Genomic DNA, 27748 nt, shown 5'->3' with positions numbered 1-27748 from the left:
TTATTATTAACAATATTTTATAATGTGTACTCATTATGTGCTAACTCATGGTGTTTGGCACTGATACTCGTTGTAACCCCTCTCTCATGATCCTCCTTAACCTTTCTCCTCTGTACATTATTCTGGCTAAGTTTGGACTCCTTTATTTTCTTTATGCACCATGCATGTAAAATACACTGTTTGGGTTTTATATTGGTATTCCTCTTTATTAAATCACTGTTAACTGATCACTTACCATGTGCTACTACTTTGACAAACAGTAGCATAAGGCAAAGTCCGTGCTCTCAGAGCTCACAGTCCAGTAGGGGAAATAAGATATATAGGTAACCGACTAAATAGCATTATCCATATCGTTCTTTGATGCTTAATCATGTCCATGGCTTATACCGTGAGAATAATTCTGTGGAGGAAGAGACTAGGGAGTGTCGTAAGGAAAAGTTTCACGGAAAGGGTGATATTTGACCTAGGTCTAAAAATGAAGTCTGCTTAAACAGAACAAGAAGAAGAAAGAGAAGGACAGTCATGAAGAAAGAATATAGAGCAAGTCAAGTTACAGGGGTCTGCGAAGGAGATAAGCAAGATAGGTTCTGAGATGAATCAGAGCCACCTGAACGTGGAGCAGGGGATTCATGTTGGTAAAAAGGAGAGATACAGGGAGAAAGGCAGATTGGGGTCAGATTGCTTAGGACCTTGAATGCTCTAAGGAGTTACTCTTCTAGCCTATAGGACAACAGAGACAGTGGGGAACCGTTTTCTGATCTTGAACAAGATCATGGTATACTCAAAGTGGCCTTTTAGGAAGATTAATCTGGTATCAGTGTTCAGTGTGACTTGAAGATTAGTTAGAAAGATGTTACATGAAACCATGAGATGCTAGTGTAGGGGAGGAAGACAATTCCTCTACTCTTTAGGTCCTTCTGGCTAAGAAGGATTAAATTAAATTGAAATGAGACAGCATAACGGGAGAAAATCGAAGTTTAATAACGTGTATACATGGGAGAAACCAAGGAAAACTAACTCACCAGAATGGCCAAAGCTGCCGCCTTAAATACCATCTTCAGCTAAAGACAAAGGAGGATGTTGAAGACTTCTGAGGGGAGGAAGGCAGCTTACATGGAGATGGAAATGCAAATATTTGTTAAACAGGTGTTTGCTGGGCTGTCTATAGACAATGTGACCCGAGAGGCACATTTTACATTACACTACATGTGTATTATGGTATTAGCTTATGGTATTACTGTGGTGTTAGCTCCTTCCTGGAACAGGCCTTCTATCTTAAATTATTTTAGGCAGTTGGAGGGAAGGTCAAAATTTCTTGAGTCTTTTGTTCTTAAAAACAATCAAGGCAAAGAGACATATTTTGGGGTGGCCAATTCTGATCCCCCACACTAGGTACCAAAAATAGGATGGCTAGCAATGAAGGAAATCGACCAATAAAATAAAGGAGGGCAGAGAAGGGACACACTGTACACGGGTGATAAGGAAGAGGAAGATGTAGAAAACATCCAAGGTTTTTGACCCCAGGTCATCAAACAGATGAAAAAATCGTTGACAAAAATAGAGATTCCGTTAGCTTAATAACTAATTAAGCAAAACTGACTTAACAAAAGCAAGATGTTTCAGCTCATTGAAACTTCCTCATTTAGCTTAAAAAATTAAAATTCTTTTCAGGTGACTCTTCCTTTTTGCCTACCTATGTCATCTCTCTTTTACTGGCTGATAGGATCTGCCTGGCTTCCTCCTTATCCCCACTTTCCTGGCTAGCATAAAAGTAATGAGAGGCTTAGGAATAGGTGATTGGAAGAAAAAGAAATTGAAAAATGTGTCTAAGCCTATAAAAATGAACACTGTGGTCAGCTGTTAATGATTAAGTAAAAAATAAAACTGCATGCTTCTTGTCCTCGTACCAAGTTTCACATACTATCAACAGCCTCATTAATTGGACTAATGGAAATAATTACTAAAAATATTGAATAACAAAATAAATATAAAAACACATAGTCTTTATTATTTTAAAATTCAAAGTATTCTGTCATGCCAAATTTAATAAGAACTGCCAGGATATTATATCAAATAAAAGTCCCTAGCTACATTTTAATGAAAAGATATAAACACTACTCAATCAACATATTAAGTTTTTTACATAAGAGGAAGCTTCTGAAATGCTTGAAAAATAAGTTTCTCTTAGATATGCTAAATATTTCCCCCTATGATGTTTATAGTATTAGTTTGCTAACAAATCTTTTTTGTGGGTAGTAAATTTTAGCTTATCCCTGTTCCAATTCTTTAAAATTTCAAAATAAAAGAACTTTAATTAACTAATACCAGCCAAGGGGCACTGAAACATGTAGGACCGAAAATCAACTTTGTGAATATTATATTACCAATTAAAAGATCAAAGAAAGTGTCAATTACAGGTCTGTGAATTTGAATCAATTAAAGTTTAGATACAAAATCGTAAAGAATTGGTTCAGCACTTCTTATTGACTTAATATTTAAAAATCAAGCAGGCACAGAAATATCACGTTCCAAAGTTCTGCTTATGATAATCTAAACAGTCTTTTGGTAGCTGGCAAACAGGTAGCCTACTTTTTCGCATAAATATAAATATAATTAATAAAATAAAAATAAATAAGCATAAATATAATTTACGCTTCTTCAAATGGTCTGGGTTCTAAGCGCTGTGGCATAATTTCCAACTAAAAAGATAAAAGTGCTGATAATATCTATTCTATACCTTCTTCCTTGTGAATGTTTCTCTAATCTAAGAAGGCTGAATTATGACAAAATGGATGAGCAAATCTAGTCTGCCTTTACCCCCGGATCTGGGTCTAATTGCATAAGACCGTAGAGAAGGTGGCTTGATAAAATCGATGATCTACACGATTGAATGCATCAAGAAGCAAGATACAGAATACTAAAGGTTCTTAACTTGATCTCAGTTTCTTTGGTTTTGCTGCTGTCCATCAAAATCTGAGTGTTATTTTGAACCTTTCTGAAATGAAAATCTCAAAGGCTGTTGTGCTCCTCCTTTTGAACAGATTCCCCCAAATTGTGCCTTTTGTAAATTCTTGCCCTCCAGCTGCCAGCGGCAAATTGTTTTCAGTCATCGTAGGCTCACATCTTTACACGAGTTATATTACGGATCTGAACACTCACCTCTCTTTGTACCACCGCACCAGCCTCTCTAGTGCTTTGGCTTTTCGGGAATTTGGAGAGCAAGTACCAGCTCACCCTGTCAGAAAACTCTCTCTGCTTAAATTGGGTGTCCTTGAATCCCAGGCCCATGGCACATACTGCTCGGAGCTTCTCCGCCACCAGTCTGTCAACTACACATTTCCAAACCCACTTTTTTTCCTTTTGGTCTTTCAGTACTGATCCCCCTTTTCATTTAAGAGAGGCTGGGATCTAAGAACCAGCTCTAATTTGCCAGCCTAGGCTTCTCTGCAGAGAATTTACCCAATTCTCATCTCCCACCATTCTGGAGGGACTATTTCCAGAGCTGAATTGTTTTCTCCAGGGCCACATACTCCTCCACATGTTTCTTCCAGACGATAGAGTTGTGTGCAAAATTAGACCTTTCATTTGATGGACATTTTTAAAACCATTGGTATATGTTGCTTGATTTAGAAATTTCTGTATCTTCAAGGAAGGAGTTGTTTCAAGACAGGAAATAGCAAATATAAGCACCACTTTGGACATTTTGTTATTACTATCTTACTAAAATAAAACCAACGCCCATAAAGGCAAAGCTTATGACCTGAACCAGTCTGTTATTTTTGCACCAAGAAAACTCATGCCGTAGCTAAAGAATGTCACTACTACTCAAGCAGCCACCTTGAAATCTCTTGTTTTTTTCCCTCAAAATGAGGAACATTGTGAAAAAGCATACATGATTCATTTTCCTTTAGCATCATTACTCTAGAAATAATTCAGAGTGGATGTTTTCAGAAAGGTCTGCATTGTTTTAATAATTTAGGATGTTATAGTATAATAGGAGAACTGAGGATACAAATTTGAACCTATCCAGATTTAGATAATGTTTTTCCTTATTAACATTTTCAGAAAGCAAGTCAAGCTGTAGTTAACTACAATTATTGCACTTCTCTGTTGTGTAGAGTTACAAAGCAAAAGACTGTTGCAGTGTAAGAGGAGAAAGAACACAAGCAAATATTAAGAGCAGCTAATGCTTATTGAGTATGTATTATGTGCTAGGCACTGTTCTAAGGATTTTCCATATATTAGTTCATGTAATCCTCTTAGATCCTATGAAATATATATGATTATTAGCACCTTTACAGATAAGGAATCTGAGGCACAGATAAGTTAGATAACATGCCCAAGGTCACACAGTTAGTAATGAAGCTAGGATTCAACCCCAGGCAAACTGGTCCAGAGATCATGCTCATAGATATAAAATGACAAGAAAATAAAGTGTGTGTGTGTATGCATTCATAACCAACTATACAACTATTCATAATTAGTATATAATCAGGGAGATAGGAAAGACTAGAGAAGTCTCTCCAACGTCATGTCTTTCAAAAGAGACCCAGCTTGATTGAACTGCAGCTCTGTCACCAACTATATAGACCTGAAAGGCCAGCTCTGCCAGTATCAGACGGTTTATAGAAAAACAAAACAAAAGCAAAAACCGCTATGAAATTGCTCTGAATGTTATATTGATATGTGACTTTTCACTTCATGGTGAAGTAATCAACCACCGCATTACAGAACACAATATGCCTTTTGCCGCATTTGAAATTTCAGGCATCAACTTAGAAAAATGATATGATAACACTTAGCATGGCAAGTTGATTATTTGGTATAACCCAGCATTGTGAAATGTTTTTGTTTCAAATGACTTGCACCTCTTTATGAATTCTTCATATCACTTTTCACCCTTTCACACATGTTTACACACTCAAGACCTCTTGCACTAATCTGTCTCTTGTCACTAAAAGATCTGAAAGACTGGAAAGGAGACCCCAAAACTGAGGGTTTTCAGGCCTTTGTGTGTCTCAGTATTTCTGTTGCCAACATCACAGCCATAGAGCTTTTCAGAGCTCCAGAACGTCCCTACAGACTCCATGAGTGGTCAGCCCTTCCACCAATGTGACAAACACTAGCAGAAACTAGAACCTATTATTTTAACAGCAGAATGTTGCAGGAACAATGAAATACGTATATTCCCCACTTAAAAGGAAGAGGTTTAAGTAGTGAGAATTGTTTCATTAGAACCTAATTAGTAATGAGAAAACTACTAAACCACTAGTCAGAATAAATATTTTCATATAGGTAGATTTATATTACATATTTTAGATATTCACATATAAAATAAATGGAAACAAAAATATAATTGTGTGTGTATGTGTAGAGAGAGAGAGAGAGAGAAAGAAGGAGGATGAATTAGTAAAACCAATTTTGTTATCCAAAAGTGTGGAATCTGGTGGATTCTTATCAGTGGACATCTTTGTTGGGACACCAAATCATTTAAACTCTTTTTAGAATTTTTTTCAGAAGGCGATATTGGCACATGGTACCAAATGACTTTCTAAGAATGTGGTGTTCAGTTTTTGTAAGGAGATTAATTTTTTAATTCCAACCAAGTGTCATAATTTGTTTATTCCTTGATAATGTTGGTCTTACCATTTTTTACAGGAAATGGGATATAAAATAGTTTACACTTGCACTACTTTACGTTTATAAAATTGAGGCATTGTGTTTTGTGAACAAATATCTGTATCTCACGAAATTCATAGACAGGTTTTAGAGCAGCTTCATTTACAAACTTTAAAAATAAAACTGATGGATCTAGCATTCTGACTCGTTGCCTTGGCCACCAACTGAGCCTGTCTCCTACCCTTGAATGACCTCATTTTAGTATTTAACCCCATAGCTCAGGAGAAACATTGTAACTGCATCAGATTACCTTTCTGGGTTGTGATAGAACAACCAAGACAGACACAATGCTACATTTCTTCAGGGTCTGATTTGATTTGGTTTTGTAGCAAGAGAAAACAGCAGAGAATTCTCTGTGATGAAGTTCGAGTGAACTCAGTAGTATGTTATACTTCACAGGAGAGTTGCACAGAGACGCCCTTCCCCTGAAATAAACTTTATGTCTGTTACTCAAGGGCAATTTATTAGTGGCTTTGCATTGCACCAAAAATGTTTAGAGAACGCGCTTCTTTGTTTTAGGCTAGAGTCCTATTGCCTTCCAAAGGTAATTATTTTTTAAATGGCTGTCTTAACAAACTGTTAAACCCTCGGCAACAGGCAAGGAAGGAAAACAGTCATATCAGAGATGGCTACCAATTCTTTTAAGTCATTCTTTTAAGTCATTATTAAACATGCTGTTCATTTTCCAATCTGATAGGAGATTTCAGTTTATAATCCGTTTCTCATGGTCTGTTTTATTTTGCTTTTCATTTCTCTCCATGTATTAGGAGTAACCCTCTTGTGATGTTTATGTATGATCCTTTTTTTTACAGCAGCAACCCAGCTCATAGATACTACCTTGCAACTGATCCAGTCACGGGAGATTTGTATGTTTCTGATACTAACACCCGCAGAATTTATCGCCCCAAGTCACTTACGGGTGCAAAAGACTTGACTAAAAATGCTGAAGTGGTTGCAGGAACAGGAGAGCAATGCCTTCCCTTTGATGAAGCCAGATGTGGGGATGGAGGGAAGGCTGTGGAAGCCACACTCATGAGTCCCAAAGGTACCGGCATTTATCAATTTTCGGATTTCTTTTTATTAAAAAAAAAAAAAAGTGGAAAATCCATTTAGTGCCTGATTGTGTTTAATGCTGAGTCTAACATTTTACCCTCAACTGTGTTCTGGAAAGCTGTTTCATGTCTAGTGTTTTCAAAAGGCATTTAGCGTGAAACTGCTAAAATCCTAAGTTGATTTTACAGTAAATATTGGGTTCTTGGCATTTTTTATTATCATACCATTTTTTCAACTTTTCAAAGAATAAAGCAACTACTCTGTATTATTCAGGTCACATCCTGTTAAACTTCAAGAAAGTGTCCAAATTCTTTCATTGTCCTGGAATTTCTTTGTCAGGAATGAATCCCAGGGCTCTTTAAAAAGCATCGCTAAGCAACCCTCTTAGCCCTCACCAGTTTGGAGCTGTTAAACTTTTGTTTCTATGCCATGGGAAAAAAAAATGCTTGCTGTGAGGAATTTCTGGAGGTAATAAGGGCTAAAATTCTATGTGATAAAGGTTTCTAGCTTTTAAACCAGCCAGGACTGACTCCTTGCTCATGTGTTGTGCCATTCATTATGGTGTTTCTTGGTTTGAGGCTTTCTTTCTTTTTCATTATAGCTAGTGACTATTATGTGAACAAGGCCTGGAAAGAAGTATTTGTTGTACTGAATTATTCATAATAGCAAATTTCATTGTGGCAAGGTCAACAAAACACTACCCTTAGCTTAGATCTATTTTTGTTAGAACATAGTTACTCTAAGTTCAGCATAACAGAATCTGATCGGTTTCTATAATTTATAGACAACAACATTATAATTTTATATTTAAAACACGGGCACTACATAGATGATTCACACACTAACCAGAGAGTCCTAGCAATTTGGGCTATTTCTTTATTACATTTTACATTTATTTGTGTTGTAAATGCTTATGTTGGGTTTTTCCTCGTGTGTTCACAATCTACACTCCTAGCCGCTACCCATCACCCATGTTATCCTGGGGTTAAATGTTGAGTTTAATGATGAGCCTAAATGTTTAATCAAAATTAATCATTTTTGAAAGATTAGTAACACTTACTTCTCTTGGATAAAGGAATGGCAATTGATAAGAATGGATTAATCTACTTTGTTGATGGAACCATGATCAGAAAAGTTGATCAAAATGGAATCATATCAACTCTCCTGGGCTCTAATGATCTGACTTCAGCCAGACCTTTAACTTGTGACACTAGCATGCACATCAGCCAGGTAGTTAAAATATTAAGCTGAATTGTTTGTTTATCTTCTAAGTGGCTTGATTTACTATGTCAGTAGACCCTGATGGCACCTGTTAACCTGTATATATGTGTGTAGTGGTAGTTCTGATAAAGCTGCTCCATTTAAATGGATCTCAGACACTAATAAAAAGTTATTTTCTTCTATAATTCTGCGTTTGATGAATTCGGTGAGATACAGAACAATTGTCACTAAGAAATGCTAAGCATTTGTAATAAAATGCCAGTAAAAGAGCAGCAGCCAGATATTCCAGAAAGAACAAAATAGCTTAAATCTCTAATCTTTTGATTGCATGAGCTCCTTAAATAGTAGCATGAACCTGCTATGATCAGTCCCAAGGGGCTTATATTTAGAATTAGGAACTTTACTATTGGCCTGATTGAAAACACAATAGAACGCTAACCTAGAAAGCCCGACATTTGGTGGTTATTACTGCTAACGGGAACATATGTGTTCATATCTCATTGGTATCTATTAACTTACTACTAAGAGGTTCATTTGCTATTTGGCTGTAACTTGCCAATGTTTTAATAAGCTGCATTCTTAAATAAAATGTTATTTCCTATATTCGTCTCCACTCGAAATTTTTAAGTTTATTTTACTGTAGCTATTCAAAAAGGAATTTTGAAACAGTTTATCAAATTAAGGGTAATTTCCTCAAATGGTCTAATTTACTCTTCTAGCAAATTAACTGCAGTGCAGTAGCTGACTAACCAGACCATTTCTTTTTTATTAAGGTACGTCTAGAATGGCCCACTGACCTAGCCATTAACCCTATGGATAACTCCATTTATGTCCTGGATAATAATGTAGTTTTACAGATCACTGAAAATCGCCAAGTGCGCATTGCTGCTGGACGGCCCATGCACTGTCAGGTTCCAGGAGTGGAATATTCTGTGGGGAAGCACGCAGTTCAGACGACACTGGAATCAGCTACTGCCATCGCTGTGTCCTACAGTGGGGTCCTCTACATTACTGAAACCGATGAAAAGAAAATTAACCGAATACGGCAGGTCACAACAGATGGGGAGATCTCCCTGGTGGCTGGAATACCTTCTGAGTGTGACTGCAAAAACGATGCCAACTGTGACTGTTACCAGAGTGGAGATGGCTACGCCAAAGATGCCAAACTTAATGCTCCGTCCTCCCTAGCTGCTTCTCCAGATGGTACCCTGTATATTGCAGACCTAGGAAATATACGGATCCGGGCTGTTTCAAAGAATAAGCCTTCACTTAACTCTGTGAACTTTTATGAAGTTGCCTCTCCAACTGATCAAGAGCTTTATATCTTTGACATCAATGGCACTCACCAATATACTGTAAGTTTAGTCACTGGTGATTACCTGTACAATTTTAGCTACAGCAATGACAATGACATTACTGCTGTGACAGACAGCAATGGCAATACCCTTAGAATTAGACGCGACCCGAATCGGATGCCAGTTCGAGTGGTCTCTCCAGATAACCAAGTGATATGGTTGACAATAGGAACAAACGGATGTTTGAAAAGCATGACCGCTCAAGGACTAGAATTAGTTTTGTTTACTTACCATGGCAATAGTGGCCTTTTAGCCACTAAAAGCGATGAAACTGGATGGACAACGTTTTTTGAGTAAGTATATCAGAATTCTACTCTGATTATAAAATACTGTGATATAACAATATAATCTAAAATCATAATAATGTATTCTTAAAGAGAGGTGGGATCCAGGTTTTTTGGGGCCTGGAGCTTTTATAGTTTTTGGATCCTTCGTTCTGAAAAAAGAAGACAGAATTAGACTCAGGACCTTGGAAGGGACTCAAACAAGTGGGAAACCCTGAAGCTTAAGTTTCGTTAGCATCATGGTAAATCTACCTCTGCTTAAGGGTGAACGTGTTGCTTCATACAGACCTAGTACATTAGCAGCAAATCTTCTGAGAAACGTACTCCAACTTTGGTTGGGGGCTTAAACCCTTTGGGTTAACATTTACGCGTGTGATAAAGCTGACTGTGTTGGGAGCTGTCACTGAAGAGGAACTTTAAAACCATTTACAGTGAACTTAGCTGATTACATCAGTACCGCAAATGTTCTTCTGGTTAGTTATTGACAATCTAAACTGCACTGAAAAGACCCTCCCACTAAAAGCAAATCAGGAATTGCTGGGTGCTCTAAAAGCCTATGAAAAAGTATGAGACTCACCCAGCCAGGGCTTTCTACTAAATCTGTGGAGTAGTGGCCCAGGCAATGTGCTCTTTGAACAGGCACATTTTATGAGGTCGATTAGAACGAAAGGAGAATTAGCCGTTGTATTTTTTATGCTATATGTCCTTTGCAGTGAGTGCCTGTGTAAAATCATTTTCGATTACCTGTTCCCGTCACTAACATTGCACAAATCATAAGGAGAAATTAGATGTACAGAGATGGCATGTTGACAAATGCAAATGAATATTGAGAAATGAATATTGAGCTCCTTAGTGTGATGTCTCCATGATGTGCTGAAGCAGAAGTATTTTCTGTAGGAGCACACCTCTAAAATTACAATAAAAGTCAGTAGAAAAAATGATCCAATATACAAATATTTTCCGTACAACTTTTCTGGAATGGATCTTATACATAAAGCTTCGTTCTCCTGTAGCTTGAATTGCTTTTCTTTTTTGACAGATTCCCTTGTAATAAAATGAGTGTTCCCCAGCAGCAGGATTTTGTCAGAGGAGCAAACCTTTTCAATTGAGTTACATTAAAATTCTGCTCTTAACATTCCATTTGCTCATTTTAGGATCGCAATAGGAAAGGAATAAATTGGAAGTTAATGGAAAGCACTTCTTTTGCACCGTTTTCAAAGTGATAGCAGGCTATATTGCCAAAGAGGCAGAAAAGAGGACAGAAAAAGTGCCCCCATCAGATGAGACTGGCCAGGAGAGCTGCTCTGATTATCAGATCTTCAGGAAATGATGGTGGCATTGGTAGGGTTTCAGTTTAGTTGAAAGCAGCGGAAAAAATAGAGAAATAAATTCTTAGGACAATCTAGGACTCGAGCTCTGCTCTGTGGGCCATTTCTGAATGTGTCCTTATTTGTTCCTGCGAATTGACACTGCACGGAAGTTCATCATGTGGGTTACTATGGACACATGAACTGCTTGCAACAGATACAGTGGTTTGCTTATGGCCTGCAAATGAATTGTAATCAAGTTTGGAAAATTGGAGAAAGGGATGCACTCCATTGGTGGAGCAATGTGGGATAGGATAAACAGATTTGGGATTTTCACCTTTTGTTAAATTATGGTGCACAAAGAAGACACATTTCTCTAGTAACAAACACCCTCCAAAAATTTTAGATTTAGTCAAGAATCGGCACAACGGCTAAAGTAGAGGTTGAGTTGGCAAGTTGATCTTGTGAATATAATGGGCAAACCTTGTTTTAAAGAATGGAAGTTTTTAATTAATTGAAATATATCATAATCATATTTTACTAATACAAATTCATTACACATCGTATTTAAAGGATGTCTATTAAGTCATATCTAGATAACTTACAGTAAAGGCAACTATTCCAAAAAGTATTATTAAAATATTGTACCAAATATAAACCTCATAATTATATGCATATATGTGTGTGTGTTTGTTATAATTTAATAAGATAGTGGTTTAACAAACCAGTGTTTAAAAAATAACTTTTCCAATAAAATTAACAGAAATATTGCTTTTAGAAAGCAGAGTTCTTGTTGATTTCCCTCTAGATGTTTGCAGCAAAGACATGATTAAAAAATTTCTAAGAAACGTGTGCATTTTGCAAAACAGTGTATTACAATATGAGACAGAAAAAGTAGAGTGCTTAACCTAAGTAATTCAGTCGTCGTATCAGAATGACAAATCATCTTTTTTTCGTTCCATACATTCTATAATTTAGTTGGGAAAGAACATGCCCACCTCTTCTAAGTGTAAGAACCTTTAAACACATTCCAAAGTACAGTAAGTGCCTAAAAGAAGGGAGGGGAGTGTCACTGTCAGGCTGCCCCTCCAGAAGCTCTCTCTGTCTTCTGACAGAGCGGCACATTTTGAGACTGCTGATGGGTGAACGCAGCCCCTATCTCTACTCATCAGAGCCTTGACACCAAGAGTTCATGCTTATGACATCCTGACTTGGACGCATGACTGGATGTGAAGGGTCCAGTAGAGGCAGCCAGGGGCGCCCCATACCTATCAGACTTCCTTGGTGTTCGTAGCTATGCATGGGCTGGCCACCTCCCAGAATACTAGTACATATATTTCCCTTCATATATTTATAGTACTATTTGTCTAATTTAGATGTGATAAGGGCACTTGGTAATTTCATAAAGAAGGGATGTGAAAGATTTGACAATGGTCAGGGTTTTACCAAAACCACAGTGAGATTGTAGGGGGGAAAAAATCACTATTCCCAATTGGAAAACACCTGTTTTCTCTGACTTTCGTGACACCGGTCCCTAGAGCAGATACCTGCTCTATAATCATCTTTCTGCACAAATGCCTTGCAAAGAGAAATTAAACTTTTCAGCCCAAATTCCCATTTGTATGTGTCCAGCTTTTTAGCTAACCTCATGTCTAAAAAAGCCTTGAGATGAAACTTTATAGGATAGAAGCAGATGGAAAAAAACCTGGAATCCATAAATTTACCCACCAACAAAAGTACAGTTGCTATAGTTCCTATCAAAGAAATTTTAAAAGAGAATTAGTTCAGATTACTTAGATGTTTTAATTTTATTACTTTTTTCCTTAGTACAAGCTTTAGTTTATCATTAGTGTGTCTCGGTAGGGCTGTGAGTACAGAATGAAATGTGAAAAAGTATTTTATAAAATGCAAACTATTTAATTATTTTTGTGGCTCTCACGACTCCTGGAATGTTGTGCTAATGCAGTTCAGCAATATTCTTGTACCTCATATCAGAAAGGATGATCCTAGGAAAAGAAAACCTGGTTCCCAACTTAAGATTCTTATCTGTCACCAATAAAATAGGTGACTTTTTAGGGTACACAGATGGTTTTCAAAGCACAAGAACCTTCATTTCAAAAACTGGAGATATTTTCTTCTTGGCAGCAATTTCTCTCCACGTTACTTGTAGTTATTATGTGCCTGCTGTCATTCATTAGGGAAGTGGCCAGTGTTCTCAGACGTGCCACTGGATGGTATGATAGGAAGATGAAGTAGGTATCAGATGGTTTAGAACTCAGCTTTGAAATCTCTGAGTTAGACTAATATGTTTCCTGAACCGCATAATTATTTATTACTGATTGAATAAGCCATCTTGTCTCAGACTTCCTCTTCCATTGACTTGCTGGGCAGCAGAAAGGATGTCCAAGTGGCTAAAGGGGTCCCCTCGTGTGATGACCCTATGATAAGTCTAGTTACTCCCTTCACTTGTAGAGACTGTTGCATGCTGCTCTTCAAACCATTTAAAAACAATTATCACACACTATCATTTCTTAGCTGGAGTAATTCCAGGGAGACCAAAAAGATCTCACCACCTGAAAATTTATTATTAAAAAAGTTCATCCCCAAACCTCAGTTCTTCCACTTCAATGCACACAAGAGCAGATCCAGTGTATTGAATTGGGCAATAGAATAAATTATTTAATAGTAAATGGCATTTCACAGTTCTCTGCTTGCTTACCCCTATAAAATACAAACCGTGCAGGCATAGCTAGAGGCTCCTCTGTCTGGTTAAAGAAGACAACATGGAACAGAAAGCTGGAACTTCTGGCTGATACGTCCATGCACAGTACCAGGTTCGTGGCTGTTTTCCTGTCTTGGGAGTCGGGATGTTTGGAGCCTTCTATTTGTGGAGCTGACTCTGTGATTTTTCGTGAGCCATATTCAGATTTACAGAGCAAATAAATGAGTTTCAACTTTTACACATTTAGGTAGGTCTCTGGCTTCTCATTTGGGTGCTTTCTGGTCCCTCATTCAAGCTTAGCAATTTCAGAATGAGCTCCTGAACCATTGCTTTATAACGAACTTAACACTGCGCCCTTGGCAAACCCACGACCCCACTGACGTCAGTGCTGATGCTCCGGGAGAGTATCAAAAAAGGCGTCTCAGAGGAGGAAAGAGAGGCCGTGTAAATAGTACCTCTGCTACGAATGCAAAGTAGTGTACAGATAGCACAGATAATTTGGAAAACTCAATGACAGTTACTGCAAATTAGAAAAGATGTGTCCATTCCCATTGACATGGAATCACGTCTAAACAGCCTGACATCTGTCCTGTGTTGTCTTCTCCTTATGTGTGTATTACTGCAGTAGCTTCTGATGTTAGAAAAATTAGGACAGAAGGAGAGAATAACCTTTCAATTATAGACCTCTGACATCCAACCCTAAAGACTCAAACACTGAAACCACGTTTCATTGTTATTTCTGCCAAAAATTGTGTTAAAAACAAAACAACCCAGGGACCAGCCAGTGGCCAACTGGATAAGTGCGCACACTTCCCTTTGGCAGCCCAGAGTTCACCAGTTCAGGTCCTGGGCGCAGATCTACACACTGCTCATCAAGCCATGCTGTGACAGCGTCCCACATAGAAGAACTAGAATGACCTACAACTAGGATATACGGCTACGTACTGGGGCTTTGGGGAGAGAAAAAAAAAAGAAGATAGACAACAGATGTTAGCTCGGGGCCAATCTTCCTCACCAAAAAGAGCCCGTTTTATAAATACATATCTAAAAATAGTGCTTGGTTCTTTTATTTTCCTTTTTTTTGTTTCTTATTTTCTTCATAGACAAAGGCAACACTTTTATTAATACTTGATTTAATCCAATTTTCTTCTGCAGTCTAGTTTTAAGAAATAATTAGTTCTGTCCAGGTTTCAAAGCAGAAAGGGAAACGGGGAAATGGTATGTTATTCACATTATTAGAAAAAAATCCCAGGAAAAGTAAAAATTGGTTAGCCAGATTTTCTCAATATATCTCAGTATATAATATAAAATAAAATTTCTCAGTATAATTTGCAGTGTATCGATAGTTTCAAGGCTATGTTAATTCTTTCCGTGTGTTCCATTAGCAAATTAATTTTCTAGATGTATTAAGTTGCTCCATAATGGTTCAAGAGTGAGTAAATGCAGCTTCCAAAAGTGTTGAATTTCCTCTGTAAACCAACTACATAACTGTCTAAATTAGACAATCGGAGAGCCTCGCATCTGTGTGCGTCAGCAACTTCCCTTACACGGCGATTATCGAACAATTTACCCAAGGCTGAGTTATATGCACCAGCTCTTGGAAAGGATAGTTCAGTAACGGGGCAAGAAGTTTACACATTGACAAGCTGTGGAAGGGAACTTTGTATTTTTTTACAGTCACAGACCTGATGCTCAACAATTGGGTCTTCTCCAGAGACTAGCCAGCATCTCTGGCTCATTCCTAGGATATAAAAATAAAAGCACCCTCAGCAGCCCTCAGCCTGGCTGCCCTAACTCCTCAGCCTCCCAGAGAAAGCCCGTTGCCTATATTCCAGGATCCTGGAATGGCTTCGGAATGTCTTGAGGCTGCAAATGCAGAACTAAAGAGATACTGTTCTCTTCTGAACTCTCTGCCAGGGTTAGACGAAGCAATCCATGAAGGGGATAAGATGTTTGGGGAGACCATCACGTGCTTCAAACCACCCTATTCCTCACTGAGCATCCTTCCCATCCATCACCATACCACATCTCATAAACACACTCTCACACACTTCAAAACAGATTTCCTAGACGCCAGTTCATCCCAAAGTTTGGTAAATCTGTGCTTCTTAAAGGGAGAGAGACCCTCAAAAACCTCTGAGAAGCGTTTATGTAAAGAAATACCACTTTGTTTCTCTGTCTAAAAACTAGATTTTGTTCCCTTTACTTGAAGATTTTAAGTCTTATATAAATTAAGATTTTCCCATCTGTGGCCTTTTAATGAAAAACAGTGTATAAAAAGCAAAAGCTGAAAAAACTTACGGTTTATCTAAAGGAACAGTTAATTAATATAAGTATTTAAGGAATGTAAGTTAAGCATCAGCTAGAAGGAAGACTTCATTCTATTTCAAACTCTAGAAAACAAAAGAAGGAACCGAGTTCTAATAAAGGCAAGCATAGGACTTCCCTGAAATTAGACGAAAGTTCTTTACTCACAGGTGATGATGTTTTTAAGATGGATCAGTTAGAGTAACAAAAGAAATATTGCAAGAATGTTATAATCCAGAGGAGCAAAATGGCTGAGGATCTAAATGCATCAGACAGTTCCTCCATAAAGCAAAGAATAGTCAGGATGGCTAAACTGTAAACCTTTAAGACCTACAGGAATGAGTTTATGCAATGGTTATTTATCATTTAGAGCTCGTGAGAAAGGTTACACTCTGCAGTTTATCATCATGTACATATCCATATGTGCATATTCTATTAGATTAGTTCATTATGCCTTATTAATGGAATAATGAGTTCTGTTTTTCTAGCTTAATTTTTAAAGTGTACTTCATTCTCCTTAACACAAAGGTGTTCCCACAGGTGTGGTTAGTCCCATTTGGGACCAGTCCAGGCAACACCAGCCCCCAGGGAGACACTTTTTCCAAAAGCAATTATGCCACCTAAAAAAAAAAATGAAAGTCCTTAAGTGTTACGTTGCAAATGCACACTGATTAGCAAATTATTAAATTACTTCAAACCTCATAGCCATCACCCTTTGGTGATCAAGGCTTCCTGTTTATCCACAAGTTTCTTGGCAATCATTTACTCACTCTTGTACAGATTCATTCAATGAGAATTTATCACGTGCCAGGTACTGGTGTTAGATGCCAGAGAATGCAGAGCTAAAAGAACATTCCTTCCTTTCGAGGAGCTCAGAGTCCACTGGGGGAGACAGAGAAGTAAATGACTATAAGAATGGTAAGAGGGCCAGTCCCGTGGCACAGTGGTTAAGTGCGCATGTTCCGCTTCGGTGGCCCAGGGTTCGCCGGTTCGGATCCCGGGTGCAGACATGGCACCACTTGGCAACCCATGCTGTGGCAGGCGTCCCACATATAAAGTAGAGGAGGATGGGCATGGATGTTAGCTCAGGGCCAGTCTTCCTCAGCAAAAAGAGGAGGATTGGCAGCAGATGTTAGCTCAGGGCTAATCTTCCTCAAAGAAAGAAAGAAAGGAAGGGAGGGAGGAAAGAAGGAAGGAAGGAGCTAAGACACAGGTGTTCAAGATGCTGTGGGGTCTGGGGGAGGATCGCCTAACTCAGCTTGGGCACTGGGGACAAGCACAAGGTAAGAGGAACTTCCCAAGGGGTTAGTTTTTAAGCTTAGTCTTGAAAAGGTATGAAAAAGGTTAGCAAACAGAGGTAGAATGTTCTAGGCCAGAAGAGAGCATTTTCTCAGGAGCCGGAGCATGGCAGGTGTTGGAAAGAACATGCAGCTCCAAGCATAGAATGTGTGTGGGGAAGGAGGAAGATGAGACTAGAGAGGGAGGTGGTGGCAGAGAGGGTACTGACGTGGCTGGTGATCTTCCATCCTGGGTACACAGGGCTCTCTTAAAGGAGTTTTACCGGGAAGCAACATAGTCAGTCAGGCCACAATATATGGATGGATTCCATATAGAAAAGCAGAAGGTTAGGAGAAGTTAGGAGATAGTGAATGTAGTTGAGAAATGAAGACCTGAACCACGGTTGGGCACAAATTACAGAGAAAGAAGTAGATTAATCATTAGGAAATGAAATAGCACTTCGTGACTGAATGCAAGAGAGGCGGGTGAAAGACGATCTGCTCACTTAGGTGACCACGTGGATGGGGAAATACAGGGAAGAAGCAGGTTGGGGGGCAAAGGATGAGTCTGGATTTGGAAATGATGAATTTGAGGTTCCCATAGTACACTCTGGCACGTGGTCGCAAATGGCTGGTTCGAACTTAGGAGAAGCCACTTGTAGAGATGTGGACGTGAAACCATGGAAAGAACTGAAGCCATGAGTCCGAATGAAATCACACTGAAGGGGAATGCAGAAGATCTAGTTACAAAAGGAAAAAAAAATGTGTGAATTCGTGAATTCACAGACTGGAGTTTCCTGTGGCTTAGCAATAAAGACAGTGCCCGTGTTAACACCTTAGGGTCCGCTTGCTGCTACTGGACACCATATGCCGAATTTTTTGACACCTTCAAATCTGTGCCTCTTGAACACTACATCATCTCTGTGTTGCTCCCTTTTGCTCCCTTGCTGCCCAATTTTGGCCGTTCCTCTGCTTTCCCTCACTTCTCACCCTTCTCGGTGTTCATTTTCTCCCTTAAAGCTCGTGAATAGACAACATTTTCGTCTAAATATTTTTTCACCTTCCATTCTGAATCTGTTCACTACTGCGTTTGTTTTTCCTTCCAGTTCCTTCCTGTTCTCCCCAGTTTTCCAAGTCATCGACGTTTCATTAGCTCCTTGATGCTGCTTTCTTTCTGTCCTCTCTTTGTTCTCTCTTCTGAGGGGCAGCACAGCCTGACAGGAGAAAGCGCTGGATTTGGAAACAGAACCTGGGTTCCTTCCTGATTTTGTCACTTGCTCCTAACCGTGTGACTTTGGGCAAGTCACAGTACCTCTCTAAAATTGTGCACCCTCACCTGTAAAATGAAAGGCTTCTTAGTAATTAAAAATCCCTTCCTATTCTAAAAAAATCTGTGATTCTGCCATTTCTCCCCAGCTTTTCATAGGCCCCTGTCAAGGCTTATTCCAAAAGAAACAACATTTAACAAGTTCCCAAATTTCCTTTGCTAAAATAGTTGGGCATATTGCGTTTCTGGAAAACAATACCTTCCGTCAAATAATAGCTAACATATTATGCTGGTGGTAGTAATTTATAGTAATAAATAAATTTCTCTTTCCAAATAGGCTTTCTACTTTTTTTTAACCTTCCCAACTTAGCACAAGTGTCCCAGATCCCTCCTTCTCCTCACTTACTGCACAGCCATTTCCTGGGTGGGGGTCCGTGTCTGGCAGAACAGGTGCCAAAATAGAGGAAGACAAAAGAAAAGGGTGGGCACGTCCTCTGAGCACATCCAGGCCCCATGGAATAAATCCAGGAGGATGCGGGCAGGCGTAGTCTTGCTTCACAGACTCTTTGGAGCAAAAATTGCCCTTGACATCAGCTGTCTAGCAAGTCTGCATTTCAAGACCTGCACCAGAACTGTTATCCAAATAAATAAGATGTGTCCTATTCCTGTCAGCCTTCTCCAGTCAATAAACAAACAAAAGAAGAATGACTTGACTATGATCCTTCTCTTAATGATGGCTAACGTAGAACCCTTCAAACCCCAAAGGGAACTAATTCTGGAATGTCCTGACTTGGATGCCTTTGTCTCAAGGCCTATGAATTTCAGAGCTGGGCTTTGTCAATTTGTCACTTCTCCCTGATGTGGTAATGACTGTGTAAGGAAAGAGGCATTGGGTCACTTTTCTTGAATTCATCTTTGAAAAGTATGTCACGTCTGTGACCATTTATCACTGGGCTCAATGTTCAAAGAAAGGGCAGGACCAGAGGTGAAGGAGGAAAGGTCTGTCTTGTCTGTGCTCCTCTGAACTCATGTTGTCTGGGGTGTTTGAAAAAAGAGAATAGTGGCTTGACTGCGGGCTACTGCCCTTGCTGGTTTTAGGGTGCAAAGCTCTGGTCAGAATTTGCCCCATCACGAAGACCTCTGAATGAAATGCTACAGCAGCAAAGAAATTTAGATAAGTGTTAACTGCCTCCCGCACCATGCAAGTCTCACCCTTTCTCATCAAGGTCCTCTTAGCACTTGATACGAAAATCATGGAAAATAATGCTTTCTCTTGTCTTCCTTATTTTGCATTTTCCCGTCATTTTTGGTAATATGTGGGTAGCAGTCCGCTAAGTACCAAATGAGCCCGTGATTTAGGAGTTGGTTGATTGCTCTGCTTACCTTCGTGATGGAAGCATTTTGCATTTTCTATCCAGAACCTGATTTTTGAGGATTTCTTACTGACAACATTGCTACTGAATTCAAAGAAATGATGATTTGTCTATGAGATAGTTGTTAAAATACATAAACCTGAGATTCATTCCTGGAATACTTGAATACAAATTCCTTTGCTGTTAGTGTTACAAATCGCATTATTGCTGTTAGGATTCCAACTCCGTCCACCATTAGGAGTTTAAATCAGGTTCTGTTCTGTTTTTGCTGTTTCTGCATGTCCTTCATCAGGAATGAGGATCAAGGAAAGATTTCTGCATACGTTTTTGTTATGATAGGGTTAGTAACTTTGTTCTACTTTACCACAATAACAGAGAAGAGGTTGTTACAAATTAGCATTGTGAAAAAAGCATTGCTATAGCAGATGGCAAGATTGGAGGGATAAATTTTTTGTTTTTGCTGGCTGTTAAACTATGGAAGGAAACTGGAACCTAAGGAACGCCAATAGATGGAGGAAAAGGCTCTCCCTCTATATAAGGAGACATTAGGGAGAAAGACAGGTTAGGTAAGTCGTTCATGGGAGTCCTTACTGTGATTCAAGTCTTACAGCGAACGGATGTACCCCCACTAAGCAGCTCTCAGAGGAGGCTTATTCTGGGATGGCCCTGGGCAAGACACCAGTCATGACTAAAGTTGAACATTTATCTCATCCAGAGGTCTCCAGAAGGAACCCAAACAAACATCTACTGCTGTCTTGCCTTCTCAAATCAGGCTGGTTTCTCCAGCCAGTGATAAAACATACCTTTAGCTGGCTCCCATTCACTCTTCTATAGGTGAAAAGAAGAAAGGTTTGGGAGAAGGGCATTGCCAACATTATATGAGTAAGTACATGAGTTTTTCTCATTTTTGAGACAGACCAATTCCGTGTCAGGCTGAATTATAAGCCAACAATTAGCACAAGGGATGAAGGACATTCCACCCCTGAAAACAGCTCCACTTCTCCAGAGTTATAACTGCTTGTCTTTGGTTTACTGGCTTCTCTAACGCCCTGCTCTGATTTACACAGATTTTTCCTAAAAGCAGAAGGTAATTTTAAAAACATAACATTTGATTAAGGAAGCCATTTTATGGGGAAGTATTGAAGACAGTAGATAATCCTGCTGTTGAGTTTTAAAGAAAGTTTTTGCGAACTGCAAATTGTTTCCACACGAATAAATTTGCAATATCAATAGTCTATTGACATGTGTGGGTAACTGTCTAAGTCGGTCAATTTTTCTCTCAGTTGAGGAGCCACTAAAGATGTTTAAGCAGAAAAGTATTATAATCGTGGTGTTTCAGGAGATTAATTTGGTGTCAGTGAGTACAGGGAAAGACAAAAGACCAGTTTTAAAATCGAAGACAACCACGGGAATGGGCAGATAAATATCTGAGACACATTATGGAGGGAAAATGAAGAGTTGAGAACTTCACGTCTATAAGGGGGAGAGAGAGAAAATTTCAGCTCAGGATGAATACAGCATTTTCAACTGAGAATGGCAGACGCTCTGACTCTCTGGGGCATTTCTTGATAAGCCCACTGCTTAGGAAACTTAGAAAGAGATTTAAACATATACCACGGAGGCCAAAACAGCAAGTCTAGGCAAAAACGCAATCAAAATTAAAGATGAACAAATAGATAAACATCAAGTAAGGGCTTCTCATCAGTGAAAGAGCAGAAGGTCATTAAGAGCCTGAGGGAGCTTGTCTTTTCCAGTGAGTCTTTTGTGAAGAGGGGTCAACCGGGAGCAAAAAGAATGTGCTGTGTTATGAATTTGAAGCTGTGAGGCTAAGACCAGATGAGTGGAATGGAGAGCGTGAAGTTGATGTCCTAGTCAAATTCCCTGGAGCCTATATTGCATTGTAAATTCAAAAAGCTAATAACAGAAAACTATGTCTCAGATATACACGCTGGCCAGGGCTCGTTCGCCAGCGAGGCCAAGCAACATTAAGTAGAGCCACAAAGTTGCACACAAGCAGAGAATATGACCAGAGGCGTCTATGGGAAGGCCTCTCTGAGGAACCAGCGTCAGAGGACTTCAGGGGACAGTTGGCCATTTGCTGGAGCGTTGCTTTTCTGCTTTTGCCGAGGTGAAGAAGAGTCCGCCTGCCATTTCTGAAGTCCCTGAAAAGTCATCTTGGACTACTCATTTTCTCTCACTCCCTTCTCCAGAGTCCCCCCGGTAATTTTAATGTCTGTCATCCATCTTGTTTTCATTTCTTTTGGCATAGATGCTAATCCATGAAGAAGTTTTCATGGATCCACAGTGAAATGAAAAAAGTAAATAACGATGATGTGGAGAATTTTTTCATAAAGCTTCACTTATTTCTTTTAAAGAGTGGGCACTCGCCCTGAGGTTCGGTCCTTCCTACCTTTGGTCGGTTTAAATGGCCTTTCTTTATGAAATGATGGAGGTCACGGGGGATAGCTTTTTATTTAAAAACCCTCTGTTGGTCCTTGATTTTTTTTGGTCCTGATTTGTAAAATTGGGAAGTCCAGGAAGTCCTCCCCGCGTCCCTGTCACCCTGCCTCTGGGCTCCATCAGTGCTGCCATGACATCAGCTTTCCTTTATAGCCTTCTTCAGCTCCCGGACAGTCCCCAGTGAGGACACTGCCCAGGGCCTCCCTCTGCTGTCTGATGGGCCCTTCATGGACCCTCCTCTTGTGCACTTTTGCCCCGAACTCCCCACAGCCCTTCGTCTCCACTCCTCCACGCCCTTACCCTTGCTGTTTTCCTGACTGCAGTGCCATCTCATGCCTTATCAGCCTGTCTAAATCCTGCATCTATTTCCCAGTCTGACTTAGGGCCCCACCTTGACGCGGCCCTTCCCTCACTGCTCCAGCATAACACTACCTCCTCTCTCTGCACTTGAGTGCTCTGGGAATCTGTACCATTCACGTGGCACTCCTTTGCAACAGGAAGTTTTCGTGTGTATGACTTCTTTCCCCAGCCAGACTTCTTATCCTTGTGTATCCACAGGAGCCTCACATTGTGACTTGCACATAAGCTTTTTCAGAAACTGTTAAGTGACTGGTTAGGTAGCAGCTCTGGGCGCCTTAGATCACAGCAGCCTTCCTGGCCCACCTCATGCAAACACCTCAGCCCTCTCCGTGCCTTCACTCGGATTCAGCCACTCCTCTGAAGGCACAAATTCAGAACTTGCAGGGCTAACCTGTGAAGTGGGGCCACTAAGATCCCAGCTTAACCCTAGGTCATTCTAGCTGCACTACCTGCAAAGGTTACTTGTATGTTTATTCCCCAAAGAACCAAAGGCTAATAAGTTAGCGTCTGAATGCGCAGCATCCCGTGCTCTATCACAGTGCGCTCAGTATCCTGTGATACGAAATGCCTGCCCAGCAGGACGGGGAATGTGTGGTAAGCCAATGAAAGAGCAGAGGCAAAGGTGGGAGAAAGGCTTGCTGCTGGAGAAAGGTGACGTTCCAGCTTTAGATTGAATGGAGCCAGGAAACATAAACCAGCAAAAGGGTCGCAAAAGGGCAAGTGAGTGACAGCTGCAAGAGTGAATCAGCAAAGTGCTGGCTGGTGGCATCGTCTGCATTAAGCGGCGGGCTCCACTTTACATCAGGCACTGGGATTTACAGAAGACTGGTGGACCTGGGGTCCGGCACATGAAAGTCCCAGTTGTGGTCCACTCATAAGATGCAAAAGAGCCCAATCAAGTCATCAAACCACATCATATTCTCATTTTTCCATCTCTAAGAGAGGAGGGCAGACAAGGCAGTACTGAATTATCTTTTATACAGGAGCATTCAGAAGGATGTTAATTTCTTAAAAACACATTAACACATTCTTCCCATCATACTGTGAGAGACGTACAGTGAGGCAAGAATGATGTCCGGGTTAAGATTGAACTTTAGCTGGGTTTTGTGGATAATTCTGTAACTTCTCTGCAGTATAAGTAAACCTGTGCGTATTTGTTTCTTCAAGAGCAATAATTGCTTCGAAAAAGCAATGACAGCAATAAACCGTGTTGCGTTTCTTTCACTGATGCCTTAATCTGCCACGGGCATTTGGGTCAGCGGGCAGGCGAAGGAGTCAGCTTTTTTATTCCAGCTCTGCCTTTTGTAGGTCCCAACAATGATTACACTTAATGGTGCATTTTCTTTCTCTTCGTTTCTCCATTGCTCGCTTCTCCCTCCTGAGTGCTAATTCCTGCGGCTGGCCGAGCAGCACAGCAGACTGTCAGATCAAGTCGGTCAAACCCATGATCTGACTGATATTGTCTCCACTGAATTAATGGGATCAGCTCATCCCTGGGCTCTAAACAGACTTCCCCTGTCTCTCCTTTCTCCTTTCTTCCTGCCTATCTCCACCATGACATTGCCCTGGCTAAATCTTCTCTACCTTTATTATCTGGAATCTTCTAATTACTAACCACATTTTTCAAAGCTAATTTTTACTCTCCAAAAACCCTCTACCTTTTTATTCCAAAATATCATTTAAGTACTTTTTTCTACTCTTTTTCTCCTTGTCCCATGTTTGCACCCATTAATATGACCCTCCCCCACTGTTTTCTCCCCTGGTGACTTCTGTCTGTCGCTCCTAAGGTTCTTCCTCTGCTCATTCTGCATCTGGGCTCATTTTAAGTAGGACACAGTTCAAGTCTCCGTTTTGCTTGGACCTTTTATTAATGAAGCAACTTAATCTGAAATCTAATCTTAACTATATTTTTGGCCCAACGAAGTCCCTAGTTTTTCATCCAGAACTTGCTTCTTTTTTTTTCTTTCTTCAAGCCACAATGTCAGTTTTGAAATTTTCTCTGGTGCTACCACAAATAGAAAAGTCACAAAAAAGTCAATTCTTCAGTAAAATGTTGTATCTATAATGTATATTTATGATTATAGGACAGCTTTTAAAAATATATCCTAGGGGCCAGCCCCCGTGGCTGAGTGGTTAAGTTTGCATGCTCTGCTTCAGTGGCCCAGGGTGTCGCCGGTTCAGATCCTGGGCACAGACATGGCACCGCTCATCAGGTCATGTTGATGCAGCATCCCATATAGCACAAGCAGAGGCACTCACAACTAGATTACACAACTATGTACCAGGGAGCTTTGGGGAGAAGAAGAAAAAAAAAAAAAAGATGGGTAACAGATGTTAGCGCAGGTGCCAATCTTTAAAAAAAAAAGTTAACATTTAAATTGTAAGTTCCCTTTATATGTATATGCTAAAAAAGAGTAAGTATATAATAAAAAAGTAAATAATTATTAAATGTCAGGAAATATTACATCTCACTTCAGCAAACATAATAAATCATCATTCAAGATATCACCCATTCCTACAACGTCAGTATAGACAAGAAAGATTATCACCACCCCCGCCAACATTTAAGTCCCAATTTACCATTACAAATTATGTCAATCACTGAGAAATAAGGAAGCTGTTAAAAGGCTTTATTTTATTAATTTGTTGAAGATGTCTCAAGGCACTAAAAGAATGTTTTTACACATGCAAATACATACATGTATGTATACATACTGTTTTGACAAAGTTGTATATATATATATATATATATTCACATCGCACTGCCCTAGAGGACGTAAGTTGGTAAAACTTTAAAAACTGATGTAACAGCGAATTAAATCTACTTTGTAGAAAATATGGCGGAATACTAAGGAATTTAATATCAGCAAACATGTTCCCTTTGAAACAGCAAATTAGCTGTGCGGGAGCATTTTGGTCACACTTCAAAGAATAATGTGCTGCGATGGAGAGCTGGTCTGTTTACTCTGGCTCTCACCGGTGAGGTTTTTCTATATTAAACAGGCTTTTGATTACTTCAAAGCATGTTTGAAGTCCTCACTCTGCATAGCTCTTGCGCAAAGACAAATATTCTTCCAGATCTGTGCAGCTAATATTGCTGCCTATCATATTTATAAGGAGGAAGGACTGGCAGGTTCTAGTTAACACCAAGTTAATGCCTCTTTTATTTAGTTATGACAGTGAAGGTCGCCTGACAAATGTTACATTTCCAACCGGCGTGGTCACAAACCTTCATGGAGACATGGACAAGGCTATCACAGTGGACATTGAGTCTTCCAGCCGAGACGAAGATGTCAGCATCACTTCAAATTTGTCCTCGATCGACTCTTTCTACACCATGGTTCAAGGTAAACACAAAAGCGTAGTTTCCAACTGATCATTTTAAAGTACCACTAGCACCCAAAATAGAATGTGGCAACCTCCGTTTTCTAAGATGAACCAGAAAAGGGAAGGGGAAAATAGAAACCTCTAGAGATATTGATGAAATAGTCTAATGTCTACATGTAATGTTTATTTAGTAATGTATACATATTTAAAATCACAGAATATATAAAACAATATGTTAACCTAGAAATAGTATCTTTTTTCACTCCTGTTTAATGAAGTGACTTAATTCCAACGCTTTGCGTGCATGATCAGACCCTTTCTGAGTCATCCACCGTTCTCCAGAGCATGTCATCCTCACGACCCTGGAAGAACGGTAATTTGAGGCAGAGGATTTTCTAAATCCATGCGTGATGCAGTATTTGAATCTGCATATGATGTGGTCACTGGAAATTTTATACCAAATACCAAGTACTCATTTATGTACTATCTGGACTTTTGTTTTTTTCATTCAGTCTATAGGCATATATTTCCAATATCTCCATAATGGAACTGCCTGCCATATTCCTTCTTGATGTAATCTTGAAAAAGCCTATTTACAATGACAATTGCAATGGTGAGGTTGTAGCTCTAAGAATAATTACTAAATCTGAGTTAAACTTCTTTGACTCATTTTTTTTTTTTACCAGTTCTGTCAGGTGATCTCTACAATCATCTAAAATTAGTATTGTGTGAATTCATTTCTTCCCCAAATGGTCCTGTATTAATCAACAATTTTAAATTGAGGCAGTAGCCTACACAATATGAGAGGGTTTTTTTGTACAAAATATAAGATGACTGCCTTTTTTTAAAGTCAATTTCAGGGGGAATATCACCTTATATTTTTGGTATACAAGTATAGGTATTAAATCTTTCCGAAAGATCTTTGATAAAGGATATAAGAATGCATATATGGGAGGCAGTCTTCTAAGACCTTGGAGGTAACACATCAGCCTCCTAAAAGAGCACATATTTGGCTCTTTGCAAAACATTTATGGCACATTCCATGGAAGCTGACTGAGCCCTCATTTATTTCATCAGGCAAATGAGAAAAAGAAATCTACTGTAAGTGGAGAAGGACTTTAAATTCCCCTAAAGTTTGCCTTTAATATTCAGCCAAACATGTTACAGCATGAAATGCCGGAAATCAAAGTTGTTTTCTTATTTTCTACAAAGACTTCATTAAATACTTTTTATTTCCTTATAAATGGAATTGAGTCGTTTTAGAAATTTATATCACTTCTAACGGCACAGCCGACCGAGTATTTAATCCATATCAAGAGTTCGTGTTTTCTGCTTCTTGTTTTTTAGATCAGTTAAGAAACAGCTACCAGATTGGTTACGACGGCTCTCTTAGAATTATCTACGCCAGCGGTCTGGATTCGCACTACCAGACAGAGCCACATGTCCTGGCTGGCACAGCCAATCCAACGGTGGCCAAAAGAAACATGACTCTTCCTGGTGAAAACGGTCAAAATTTGGTGGAATGGAGATTCCGAAAAGAGCAAGCCCAAGGAAAAGTCAATGTCTTTGGTCGAAAGCTTAGGGTAAGTAAGTGTCAGAGAGTGGGTGATGGCGGCCCAGTTCTCTGTATCATGGAGAAGACCTGTCCGTGAGGGCGGGTCTCTGTCCACCCTCATGTGTCCAGGGCCACACGCGGTGAAGCGTCTTACCCAAGAGCATGTGTTATAGCCAACCGTCAAGCCAGTGGATGATTCGT

At 39.6% G+C, this 27748-nt stretch overlaps 1 protein-coding gene across 5 annotated transcripts in view; it reads left to right on the top strand.

Moving 5' to 3' along the window:
- TENM3 (teneurin transmembrane protein 3) overlaps positions 1 to 27748 on the top strand; it is a 582429-nt gene that overhangs the window by 533884 nt on the left and 20797 nt on the right. For all 5 annotated transcript variants that reach the window (XM_046648641.1, XM_046648644.1, XM_046648643.1 and 2 more), the window contains 5 exons: positions 6492 to 6724; positions 7808 to 7962; positions 8727 to 9601; positions 25837 to 26012; positions 27340 to 27575. In XM_046648641.1, the coding sequence (XP_046504597.1) occupies positions 6492 to 6724; positions 7808 to 7962; positions 8727 to 9601; positions 25837 to 26012; positions 27340 to 27575 (1675 nt within the window). The remainder of the gene's footprint in view (positions 1 to 6491; positions 6725 to 7807; positions 7963 to 8726; positions 9602 to 25836; positions 26013 to 27339; positions 27576 to 27748) is intronic.

The sequence above is a fragment of the Equus quagga genome, chromosome 22 (assembly GCF_021613505.1).
Source record: "Equus quagga isolate Etosha38 chromosome 22, UCLA_HA_Equagga_1.0, whole genome shotgun sequence".
Lineage (NCBI taxonomy): Eukaryota > Metazoa > Chordata > Mammalia > Perissodactyla > Equidae > Equus > Equus quagga.
Note: the sequence above shows the minus strand (reverse complement) of the source record. Positions and strands in the feature narration are given on the sequence as shown.